At 44.3% G+C, this 13,198-nt stretch overlaps 1 protein-coding gene across 1 annotated transcript in view; it reads left to right on the top strand.

Annotated features, from left to right (window-relative positions):
- The first annotated feature begins 8,923 nt into the window (after positions 1–8,923).
- LOC126155658 (trypsin-1-like) overlaps positions 8,924–13,198 on the top strand; it is a 45,652-nt gene continuing 41,377 nt past the window's right edge. Inside the window, exon 1 of the mRNA XM_049916243.1 lies at positions 8,924–9,017. Coding sequence (XP_049772200.1) covers positions 8,972–9,017 — 46 coding nt within the window. The 5' untranslated portion in view covers positions 8,924–8,971. The remainder of the gene's footprint in view (positions 9,018–13,198) is intronic.

Genomic DNA, 13,198 nt, shown 5'->3' with positions numbered 1-13,198 from the left:
TGGAAGACATATGGGTCAAATATTAGAGTCAAAGTTTAATACGGCTTTGGAAGACTTTCGATCAAATAAGGTAATACGCATAGCCAACAGTCCTTCGGAGTTCCTTGGGGAAAGTGGCAACCGAACGACTATTCAAGTTACTTTGTAGAATCTATGAGTATGGGGACATATTATCAGACTATCGGAAAAATATCATTATACATTCCCATAGAATGCAAGGGCAGTAAGTGCGAGAACTATCGCACAATCAGCTTAACATCTCACACGTTCAAGTTGTCGACGAAAATGATATACAGGAGAACGGAAAATAAAACTGGAGATCTGTTAGATGTCTATCAGTCTGACTATCGGAAAGGAAGCAGAGGGCAGCTCTGACGCTGCGCTTGATAATAGAACCAAGACATTACAAATACAAATGTGCGTGTTAGCAAGGTGCTTCCAGCATTCTGGGAGCGCGCCGTCCCGAGATCGAATCTATCCGATGGATTAACGACGAGGATCGGTGTGCTGTCCAGCCTGCATGTACACTCATGCTCATAAATTGTGTGGCACTACACGAAACTGGCGCCAATAACATAGGCTCATAGAGAACACACACGACAAAAATCTGTAAGTCCACGGTATTTGCGATAAGTTGAGAAAACCGTCCCGAAACATACGTGCTACAATACGCCACTGTTTCCTGCGCATGTACCACGACATCAGTATGGAATATGATCACCACGCACACGTACACAGGCCGCACAATGGGTTGACATACTCTGGATCAGGTGGTCGAGCAGCTGCTGGGATAGAGCCTCCCATTCTTGCACCAGTGCCATCGGAGCTCCTGAAGTGTCGTAGAGGTTTGAAGACGTGCAGCGATACGTCGACCGAGAGCATCCCAGACGTGCTAGATGAGGTTTACGTCTGGAGAACATGCAGGCCACTCCATTCGCATGATATCTTCTTTTTCAAGGTACTCCTCCACGATGGCAGCTCGGTGTGACCGTGCGGTATCATCCATCAAGAAGAAGGTGGGACCGACTGTACCCCTGAAAAGGCGGACATACTGGTGCAAAATGACGTCCCGATACACCTGACCTGTTGCAGTTCCTCTGTCAAAGACATGCAAAGGTGTACGTGCACCAATCATAATCCCACCCCACACCATCAAACTACGACCTCCATACAGGTCCCTTCCAAAGACTGTGTGTCTGGAGCCACTGGCTGCGATAAGGTCCCGAGCAAGGCTACCTGCAGTACTCCGTGGCCGTCTGTGGGCACTGATGGTGAGATATCGGTCTTCTTGTGGTGTTGTACACTGTGGACGTACGGTACTGTAGCGCCTGGACACGTTTCCTGTCTGGTGGAATCGTTGCCATAATCTTGGGATCACACTTTGTGTTACAGGGAGGGGGTGGGGGGGTGGGGGGGTGGGGGCTGCTACGACCTGCTGTGTTTGACCAGCCTCTAGTCGCCCTAGTATTCTACCCCTCATAACGTCATAAATATGTGTTCTTTGAGCCATTTTCAACACATAGACACCATTAGCACGTCTGAAAACGTCTGCACACTTACTCGCTGCACCGTACTCTGACATGCGCCAACACACATGCGTATGTGGACTGCTGCAAGCGCCACCGTGTGACGATCCCAGGTCAAATGCACCGCATCGTCATACCCCGAGGTGATTTAAACCCACAAACCGCCCACCAGAGCGTTGTTTCACCATGTATCAGCATTATCCTTCATTTATGAGCATGAGTGTAGTTTTTAGGCGGTTTCCCGCATCCGACTAAGTGAATGACGGGCGGATACTCAAGTCCCGCTTCAGTTGCACGTTTCGCAAACATTTAGAAAACGTTCCCACACTTTCACCTGATGTAACACTAGACACAGTCAGATGGGGGTACACAAATTTCGTCCTGGAGGGAGGGAAGAGGGCGGGAGGGGGATGACGGATGGCGACAGAAAGGGAGTTCGGCCACCTTCCACCTATAAAATTACCAAATTCAGAGTAACGTACCGACCTCGTGAAGATACAGAATAAAAGCCAGGAGTAAGAAGACGACTTAAGAAAAGACACGTTTATTGGATTTGCTGGCTTACAAAAAGAGTTCGTCAATGTAAAATGCCGCAGGACTTTTCAGATTTTCAGGAAAATGGGTGTAGGTTGCTGGGAAAGATGGGCAATATACAATAAGAACAAGAAGCAAAAAGGAAAAATAAGGAGGACCAAGAACCAAGTTCTCGGATTAGAAAGGACGCAAGACAAGCACGTAGTCTCTCGTCCACACTGTTCAGTTTGTGCATCGAAGAAGCAATTCAGTTTGTGCATCGAAGAAGCAACGATGGAAATAAACAAAAGGTGCATGGGTGGTATCGTATTAAAATTCAAGGTGAAAGACCATCAATGACAGTATTCACTGATGACATTGCTGTAGGCCTAATCGGTGACAGTGAGGAAGAATTACAGGAGCTGTTGAATGGAACAGCCTAATGAGCACACCCTATGGATTGAGAGTAAATCCACTACGCTGACACCACAATAACACATGACGAACAAAGCAAGGAAGATCAAAAACCTGAGTACCACAGGTAAAGAGGGCATTCCTGGCCAAAAGAAGTCTTAATTGGAGGAAGAAATTTCTGAGAACGTACGTTTGGAGCACAGCACTGTGTGGAACTGAAGCGTGGGCTGTGGGAAGCTCAGGAGAGGAGAGAATCGGGGAAATAAGGAACTACTCTCCAGATTCATGCGGAAAACAACGTCAAGGACGAGAACAGGATATGAAGGAATAACTTCCATGGTACTTGAGGGAGGTGTAGACAGTGAAAACTGTAGGGCAAGACAGAGGTTTGAATATATCCAATAAATAATCCGGACATCAGGTCCAAGCAGTACTCAGACGCAGAGGTCGGCACGGAAGAGAAATTCGTGGTGTCTACGTCAAACCGGTCAGCAGTGTGATGACCCAATAAAGTGAATACAGAGAAATGCATTTCACTTTCAAATAGAGAAAATTAAGTAGACTTTTCATCATCTCTTGATCCCAGGAACACTTGCGAAGTCTGTCCAATTCTTTATCTCACAATGCTTGCCACTGCGACTCGGGGTACGGTATGTCGCAAAGGTATTGCATCAGTCCCTTCGTGGTCAACAGACTTCATTTCGCTGAGTGTCTCGCGTTACCGACGAGGCGGAGGATGTCCAACGGATGCTTGAAGGCTTCACAACAAAGACTACTGTATAATAGGAATAAAATAAAGCATAGGGCTATAGATTGAATGATGGTGAATGAAATGCGTTTGGCTGTCAAGAGAACAATGAGTGAAACCTTTAGTGACTACCGTAGCAGAATATTGTCAAATAATCTTTCACGAAACCAAAAGAAATTCTGGCCATATGTAAAGGCTGTGGCACCAGAGTTAGTGTCCAGTCGCTAACGGACTAGACTGGAATTGAGAGTAGTAAAACAAAAGCAAAAATGCTGATCTCTGGTTTCGAAAAAAAAAAATGCTGAACTCTGTTTTATAAAGAAAAACCCAGGACTACTGCCACTGTAGCAGCAGTAACTGATCTAACTACTGCACCAGACAGTTGTTGTCTTATATAGACATTGCAGACCGCAGCGCCGTATTCTGCCTGTTTACATATCACTGTATTTGAATATGCATGCGTTCTCAATAACCCATCCATTTTATATTACAATGATAGCCATGTGATCCAGATGTCTGGGAGTGGCAATACTACGGAATGATAAACCGAAATTTGGACAGGCCGTGGCTTTGGCGCTGTCGGATTCCGAGATGTGCTGGTAGAAATTTGAAGTTCTTAATCTGGGAATAACGTGAGCTTACCACGAGCAGTGAATATTCAGATGCGGTTTCTGAATGAGAAAACCAATGCTAATCATCCCCTGTATGCAGAATGTGGATGGTGTTATTCCTACCAACTCTGTACGACTGTGCTAAAATGCTAATCATTTATATTTTCAAGTGAAATTTGCTGCATCTCGCATTCATGATGCTGCAGTTTTAATGAACAGAAGTGTAAAATAAGAATAATATCTTTTAACTATGCGCTAGCAAACACACTGGAGTCCAAAATTAAAGCAACAAACGAAAATTTTGCAAGGTTACGTTTATTTTGCCAGAAAACAGCATACGCAGGTGGTAGTAAAACAGAAACAGTGCAAAGAATAGAGAACGTTAACAAACAACTGCAACATGCATAGCGGTAGAAATCATATACTTCGTTTTTTGCAACTTGTCGCATTTGCACGCACTACCCGGCGATCACTACTCCGTTTGAGAGGTGCCCTGAAGCCATCGTAGGCGTGGTTGTCCGTTGACTGGATTGCCGTCTTCCGTGCACAACGCGGTTATACGAACATCTGTTGACAATTTGTATGATTATATCGCGAATTAAGCATAGGACAGGGAAATAGCAGTTTGTTATTTTAATTTCGGACACGAGTGTACATTAAAAAAAAAAGAAAAGGCGCGTAACGAAGAAATTATCTACATGGGACTGAAATCTATAACTGTGACATACATGCATAGGCAAAAAAAGATTATAGTTTCAGAAAAAGTGGATGACCTATTCAAAGGAAAGAGCTTCACAAAATGAGCAACTTGATAACGCATTGATCCACCTCTGGTCATCTTTCAGCGGTGTCTGGAGCGTCTCCTGATTCGTCTTCGCTGGTCATCGGGGCTCAACGCAAAGTGGGGCTCATCACTGAAGACAGTTCTACTCCAGTCACTGACTTTTCAGGCCCACGACGCGTCTGGAGACGCTACAGACAGCAGTGGGATATCAACCTGTCACCCACCATACGGCTCGACAACCAGGAGTGATGGTCTGCAGTACCATCTCACTTCATAGCAGGGCGCCTTTCGTTATTATCCACGGCACGCTTACTACACAGTGGTACGTCGACGATATTCTATCCCCCCCGCCCTTCCCCACCCCGTTTTGTTGCCCTCCAAGGCAAGTCATTCTGGGCTTACATTTCATCAAGATAATGCCCGCCCGCACACAACAGAGTTTCTACTGCATGTCCTCGTGATTGCCAAACGGTCCTTGGACAGTGGGTCGCCGGATCTCTCCGCAATAGACAACGTTTGGAGCGTTAGGGGTAGCGCCCTCCAACTACCTGGGGATTTTGACAATATAACGCGCCAATTGGACAGAATTCGGCACGATACCCCTCACGGGGACATCCAACAACTGTGTCAAGCATTGCTAAGCCGAGTAACTGCTTGTAAAAGTGCCAGAGGTACACCGATGCATTATACACTTGTTAATACGTGAAACTTTTTCTCTTGAATAAATCATCCAGTTTTTCTGAAATTGTAATCACTTGCTTGTCTGTACATCTGCCTGTTTGCTTGCATTCGGATAATTATTTCGTAGTGCGTGCTTCTTTTGTCTTAGAGTGTATTAGAAGGTTAAATTACAGTATTTAAGTGTGTGTTCAATGGCTTCAAGGGGTTTAATAGAGTGGTTGTTGTTAACAGCAATGTGTCTGTTTTGTGGAGACGGAAGTAGCAGGGATATAATTTCAAATCGTACTACGAATACAGTCCTAAGGCTTGCAAGCAAAGCATGTAGAGATCCAGGCCTCCCGCAGTGGGAGCGTCGCGCGATTCTCGTGATCTCTCATTCCGAACGGTGTCATTTTGGCTTATATTCTGATTTCGGTATGTATTCTGGAAACGTCTTAGGGCGATTCGCTTGTTCCATGTTCAGCAGACGTCGTGTGTAAGAGAAGTGGGCAGCGAATCAGATGAATGTTGTGGTTCGCCGATAGGAACTTCGAGGACAGAGACGTTCCGTCATGGAAGAACCCCCAATTCCTTAGAGTCCGTCAACAACGTCAAGGGTATGGCTCAAAAAAGGCTGTCAAGATATACACAGTCAATGCAAATTAGGCATTGATGGAAGTCGGTTGTTGTACTGGATTCACGATGTGTGCTCATGGAAAATATAGTTCGAAATGTTCAATAACTTGAAGAATTTTTTGTTTCAAACCAAGGCTGAATTCTAAGTACTTGTGTTTGTTTTTTTCTTTCACAAAGAATTGTAGGAAACCAAGTCCTAGTTTGTGGTCGTTGAGACTTTGTGGGAGACCACATTTCAACTAAGTGAATAACGACGGTCTTGTATAGGGAAACTTCAACAGTGGAAAGGAAAAGGGAAGAAATTTCTCATACTTGCTGTGTGAGGTAGTGTTTTTTGTAACTTAAATCCCTAAGTTTTCTATGAAGTTCGCTTTTAGCTCAATTCGCGCATTTCACGGTCTTCAGTCAGTTGATTCTATCCGTAAGGTACGATTCTGGATCTGCAAAATATCTCCTACCGCATATACACCGGACGTTCCCAAATCACAAATTTTGTGAAATGTGAAAATAAGCATGTGTAGAGGGAGCTAGATTTGTTGAACTGTGTGGCGTTCGCTGTGTTATTCAGTGGTTTGGTATTTAACTAATTTGTAAATGAAAATGATAATCTTATTTTATTACACTGAGTAATTACTACATAATTTTTCTCCCGGCTAAAGATTTGGTCAAGTTGCTAAAGAACTCCAAGTTAACGTCGTGTTAAAGTGTTGTCTGTAAGTTGTGTAAGTGTCACTAAATCACAGTTCATACAACAGATTCTATACAACTATTGATTAAGATGGAAGCATTTATCTTCAGCAAAATGATCATTAAAACCGCCGAATATCAGCCGCGCACAACACTGACGTATGTTACCTGAAACAATATTCTTCGCAACTCGTGCGTAATTAATTTCGGCTCCATACATTAGCTAGAAAAGTTTGTTATAACGATCGTGCTATGAGCACTGTTTTTAAAGAACCAATATGATTCGAATTATTTTCATTAAAATGAGTTCGGGACCACCGGTGCACATTTATTTTTACACATTTGTATTACGTTCAGCATTTATGTCTGCAGAGTTGCGTAATTTGAATTTGCCGCTGTGATAATTGTGAAGATGGCGGCAGACAATTGATAGAGACTTTCTATTGTCAGAGTAAAAAAGTATTTTAAATGCTTATTGAACTTTACAGAAACTTTACTTTCGTATTGTGCACTATTTAGACTTCATCAAGCAAACATTTGATTTGTTTCTAAGGAAAACACAGACAAAAACGCGATACAAATCGCTATCGTCAATGGCTGCGCTCCTTGCAGCGGAAAGAAACAATTAACACAGATAACGCTTACTGAGAGAGGAATTACAGTTTCAAATAATTATTGACTCATGTTTATAATAATAATGAACTCTATTTTCAAGTAATAATTAACAAATAATTACAATTTCTTAACAGACGTCAGTTTGATATGCGTCTTGCGTGCTGAACCTACAAAAGCCAACCAACAAAAGGTAAAAACAAAGGAAGACAAACGCAGATCATGAAAGGAATTTACAATTATCATTGTCTTTGTGTGATACACATCGATATGTCTAATTACATCATAGAAGATCATATAAATAATTAATTCACTATTTTTTCATATGTCGAATAGACGATGTTTATAACTGCTAGAGGCATAATTTCCTCTCGTCGCACTGCAGCCAAAAATTTATCACGTGGATGTTACAACTGGATTACTGATCCACCAATTCCTACTCAATATCTCTCAGTTTTCCTGTTACCAAAGCCAGGTGTTTTATCACGATGAAAAGTGATCTCTTTTCTTCTTATGCAATCCCCACTCTTCTCACGTATTTCTTCCCCTACTTAGACAACAAAACTTGTGTAACAATCACCATTTATTGTTTTATCATTGGTAGTTAACGCATAGGAAGAATCTCTTTTGCATACTAGGAAACAATGGCCATAACCTACCTGACAGATGAAACCCACTTCGCCTTCCTAGGTGCAGAGTCACTGACTACTATCCATTTCTGGGACGAAGTGGACAATCAACAGTAGCAAACTATGCTGAAGAAACGCTTGCACTCCTTTTATAACGGTCCAGAAGTTGCAGATTAAATAATTTTCACATTTACCTTTGGTTATATTGCAGAACGGGGTCGTACCGAGGGGCGGCGAGGTAGGCCCCCCATCAAAGGCGCAGGCATTAGAGGGACGCAAAGACTGACCGAAAAAAAAACGAAGAAAAATGCACTACTCTCGTTGGGCAGAAGTTTTGAAGTGGGGCACATGTAATTAACTTAGTGTGTAGTATCATAAAGAAACAATTATTGCAAAACAGACGTCTATCGCTAACATGAGCTTGGTTCGCCTGCGCTATTCGCTCTTCTTCGACAATGGAATTCTCGGTGCTACTTCGCTACGGTATTGTAGGATCTCAAAGGTCGGCGAGTGGATGCTGAAGCAAATATACTGTTACATCGAAGTCTTCCAATTTTTGCCATTTTCTGCCGACTGAGGACTGGTGGGGACGGGACAGTGGAGGAAACAAGCAAACTAGGTGGAGGTTGTGAGAAATTTACTTGCCCCTCCACTCAGTATTTTTGCTGTTCAGAAGTTTCAGTTGCTACAGTCCGTTGTGCAAGTAAAATAAAAAGAATTTGAGAATAAGACATCTGAAAGAATTTGAGAATAAACGATGTGTGGTGAATAACGTCATCACTGGATTCGTTGTTCCTACAGACAGCTGTACTCTCTTCATCTTCATCTATCTTCATCTATCGTATACTCTGCCATTGGCAATCGGTTGCAGAGCTCAAGCATTTGATCTTATACGACCACGGTAAGTAGGCCTTATTTATGCATTAGGTGTGGTACCTTCAAGCGAACTGATCAGCGTAACTTCTCCAGAACACTGTAATATCCAACTCGTAATTGGTGAAGAAAGTCTGCTGATGAAGGAGCGCGAGCTATCTCTTGAGTAATGACTATCGTATATCTACTATCAGAGAATTCATCTCGAGATCTGTATTTGCGACGCTAACTGAGCGGCGACGGCGATAAGTGAGAGCAGTGCTGCTTGAGAAGCCATCATGAAGCTGCCACTACTGTTACTGCTGTTCGTGGCCTGCGTCCTCGGTACGTACTCGTTTCGGGTAACAGCTGGGAGGTAGGTTGGCAGACGATGTATAACGCAGTCAGTTACCTACAGGAGTACAGTGGATCTGTTTTCTTTAAGTCCTCGCTTACTGTCTCTGTTAGTCTTCTTAGCAAGAATTTAACAGAAGCCATTTCCTCAGTAAAACAGCTCTTGTCGTTCTCTACCACCTCTGGGTCTAGTATCTTGGTATATGCGAGCGACAGAGAAGAAACCAAATCTGACGTCTACAGCAATCGTTGTAGTGAAAAGAGAAGCTGCTTATAGTTTCTACATGGGAGAGCTCATCCCAAGCGAGCTATGTCATTATTCCTAGCCTGGTTTAGTGGCCACAGCAAACGATGTCGTTTCGTTCTCGGTGTGCATCCAAGGGATGCGATTAGTATCTTTTGTATCAGCAGTATTTGATGGTGGGGCTTAATCTCCTCGAAGTGCCATAGTGCCTTGCTTGATGTGTATGTGAGAAGTATGCATGTTTTTAAGAAGTTAGTTTTTATGTAAGTTGCGAAAGTGTAGTCTAATAGCCGTACATTGGAAGGTGCTGGAATGTTAAAACCTTCGTCTACTCTTACGCAGCAGCAGTCTCGCGTCTGATCTCAGGTCAATCTGTACTAGTGAGAAAATGCGGACTCTCTAGAGGAGTAGATTTTACTGAATCATTACTGATGACACATTCTTCATTAAATGCCATATCCACATTCTTGTCGTGACTGGATTGATACTATACCTGGAAAGCACATTCGGTGGCAGAGTGGAGGCGCTGTTGTCTTCACTCTGTTTGGTCGGGCTTCTCACTTAGTTTTTTTTTTTTAATAATAATAATGATGATAATAATCTGAACCTCGAGTTGTCCAGCCTGATTAAGTACAGCACCATAGCTTTTCTTCACTTGAACGTGCATAACGCTCAGCGGCCGATAAAAGCTATCCACTACCTCACACTCATTTAATTAATGCAATATTGCAGTGTTTGTCTTGTCAAGAAGAACAACGCAACGTTCCTTCGCACGTGCATGCAGGTAACAGACGCTGCGGCAACTACAGCCGTCATGAAATACACGAAATGTGTTCGCAGTTGCGAATACGGACAAACGTCAACTGTATAATGAAATGAGGGCAATGAAAATTTGTGCCGGACCGGGGCTCGAGCCCGGGTTTCCCATTTTACACATGTGGTTGCTTGAAATGGTTTGGCTTTCCAGACCCAAACATCCAGATATCGACGTTTCCTGCATCACAACATATACTCGTGTACAAAGTACACTACTGGCCATTAAAATTGCTACACCATGAAGATGACGTGCTACAGACGCGAAATTTAACCAACAGGAAGAAGATGCTGTGATATGCAAATGATTAGCTTTTCAGAGCATTCACACAAGGTTGGCGCCGGTGGCGACACCTACAACGTGCTGACATGAGGAAAGTTTCCACCCGATTTCTCATACTGTCAACAGCAGTTGACCGGCGTTGCCTGGTGAAACGTTGTTGTGATGCCTCGTGTAAGGAGGAGACATGCGTGCCATCACGTTTCCGACTTTGATAAAGATCGGGTTGTAGCCTATCGCGATGGTGGTTTATCGTATCGTGACATTGCTGTTCGCGTTGGTCGAGATCCAATGACTGTTAGCAGAATAGGGAATCGATGGGTTCAGGAGGGTAATACGGAACGCCGTGCTGGATCCCAACGGCCTCGTATCACTAGCAGTCGAGATGACAGGCGTCTTATCCACATGGCTGTAACGGATCGTGCAGCTACGTCCCGATACCTGAGCCAACAGATGGGGACGTTTGAAAGATAACAACCATCTGCACGAATAGTTCGACGATGTTGGCAGCAGCATTGACTATCAGCTCTGTGACCATGGTTGCCGTTACCCTTGACGCTGCATCACAGACAGGAGTCCCTGCGATGGTGTACTCAACGACGAACTTGGGTGCACGGATGGCAAAACGTCATTTTTTCGGATGAATCCAGGTTCTGTTTACAGCATCATGATGGTTGCATCCGTGTTTGGCGACATCGCGGTGAACGCACATTGGAGGCGTGTATTCGTCATCGCCATACTGGCGTATCACCCGGCGTGATAGGATGGGGTGCCATTGGTTACAAGTCTCGGTCACCTCTTGTTCGCATTGACGGCACTTTGAACAGTGGACGTTACATTTCAGATGTGTTACGACCCGTGGCTCTACCCTACATCGATCCTTGCGAAACCCTACATTTCAGCAGGAAAATGCACGACATCATGTTGCAGGTCCTGTACGAGCCTTTCTGGATACAGAAAAAGTTCGACTGCTGCCCTGGCCAGCACATTCCCCAGATCTCTCACCAATTGAAAACGCGTGGCCAATGGTGGCCGAGCAACTGGCTCGTCACAATACGCGTCACTGCTCTTGATGAACTGTGGTTGCGTGTTGAAGCTGCATGGGCAGCTGTACCTATACACGTCATCCAAGCTCTGTTTGACTCAATGGCCAAGTGTATCAAGGCCGTTATTACGGCCAGAGGTGGTTGTTCTGGGTACTGATTTCTCAGGATCTATGCACCCAAATTGCGTGAAAATGTAATCACATGTTAGTTCTAGTATAATATATCTGTCCAATGAATACCCGTCTATCATCTGCGTTTCTTCTTGGTGTAGCAGTTTTAATGGCCAGTAGTGTAGTTCCGTACAGGGGGAGGATATATTAATTGAAAGTCGCTGCCTGCTACCATGCATGCATGTCCAAAGGAATTCTGCATCGTGCTCCTTAACAGCACAGGCATTGCAATATCGGATTTATCCGTCGATAGCAGGCCCAGTAACATAGTCCAATATGATCGTTTTGGTAGTCCAGATGTTATGGGATGGGGAAGCATAATGTTAAATAGACGTACTGACCTCCAAATCTTTGAACATGATACACTCATTGGTCAAAGTCACTGTGACTCCGTACCTCTTCCCCATGAGCGACTTTTCAAAGGTGCATTCAGACAATGTGTGATGCCATCGAACAGCGCAGGTATTTGGTACTTCTTTCACCCATCCCAGTTTATAATTCAACACTCGGATTTCGTCAGTATCTACGGTACCGAAGACCATCTTAGCAACTGACTGCCTGTGTTCAACCATTCTCTCTTACGACACAACAAGTGCGTGGTGCATTGGTTGGTGTAACTGCTCACGCAATTGTCTGTAGGAGCTGTTGGTTCTGCGGTGAGCCTACGCCTTCTCCACTGAAGAGGTTGTCTAATTGTCATCTCCATTATCAGAACTACGTATACTCCTGTACAGAAAAAAAACAGATCACCTTGAACGACTAGAGATAGGACATTCATAGTCGCAGGATATGTACATTAGTATGTGATTCAGAAACGATTGGCATTTCAGTCTCTTTGGTTCAACATGTGTCCTATTGTGTAGTAAGCATAGGGTCCGCCATGGACCCTGATAACTTGATCCATGCATGAGGGCATCCATGCGTATAAGGCGTGAATGGCGTCCTCTGGTGGTCGGCATTGGCTCACAGCACTGCAACCGTCGTTTCACCATACCCACACATTTTAGAATGACGAGAAGTCTGGCGGGCCAGGGAAGAAAGCTGACATCCTACGACCCCCCAAAGAAGGCACGTGTTCGTGCAGCGACATGGGGTCATGCACTGTCTTGCTGAAAAATGGCGTCTGGAGTGTTGCTCAGAAAGAGTATGGCTACGAGCCGCAGCATGTCATTCACCTGCGTCACACTGGTCACAGTGCCCTGGCCAATCTGTGTTTGTACGCAATACCACCCCACGCCATAAGGCCTCGAGTTGGCGCTTTATGTCTTGTGCGAATGCAGTCACTGTGATGTCGCTCCCCCTGTCTGCGGCGAACTAAAATGTGGCCATCGTTTTCAAACAAACAGAACCTGGATTTGTCCGAAAACACTATCTGATGTCATTATTGTCAACACTGACGTCCTTCCATACATCATTACCATTTAGCATGTTTCTGCACGTTCGTCACAGGTAGGCGTAGAAGTCGACGACTCGCACGTAACCCTTGTCGTAATAAATGGTGACGGACTGTCAGCCTTGATAGTGTACGATGTGTTCCACTGTTCCACTGTTTAACCAGAACCGAGGAGGACACAGATCTGTCCTACAATGCCATTCGGATGAGGCGTCGATCTTCTCGG

This window comes from Schistocerca cancellata, chromosome 2 (assembly GCF_023864275.1).
Source record: "Schistocerca cancellata isolate TAMUIC-IGC-003103 chromosome 2, iqSchCanc2.1, whole genome shotgun sequence".
Lineage (NCBI taxonomy): Eukaryota > Metazoa > Arthropoda > Insecta > Orthoptera > Acrididae > Schistocerca > Schistocerca cancellata.
Note: the sequence above shows the minus strand (reverse complement) of the source record. Positions and strands in the feature narration are given on the sequence as shown.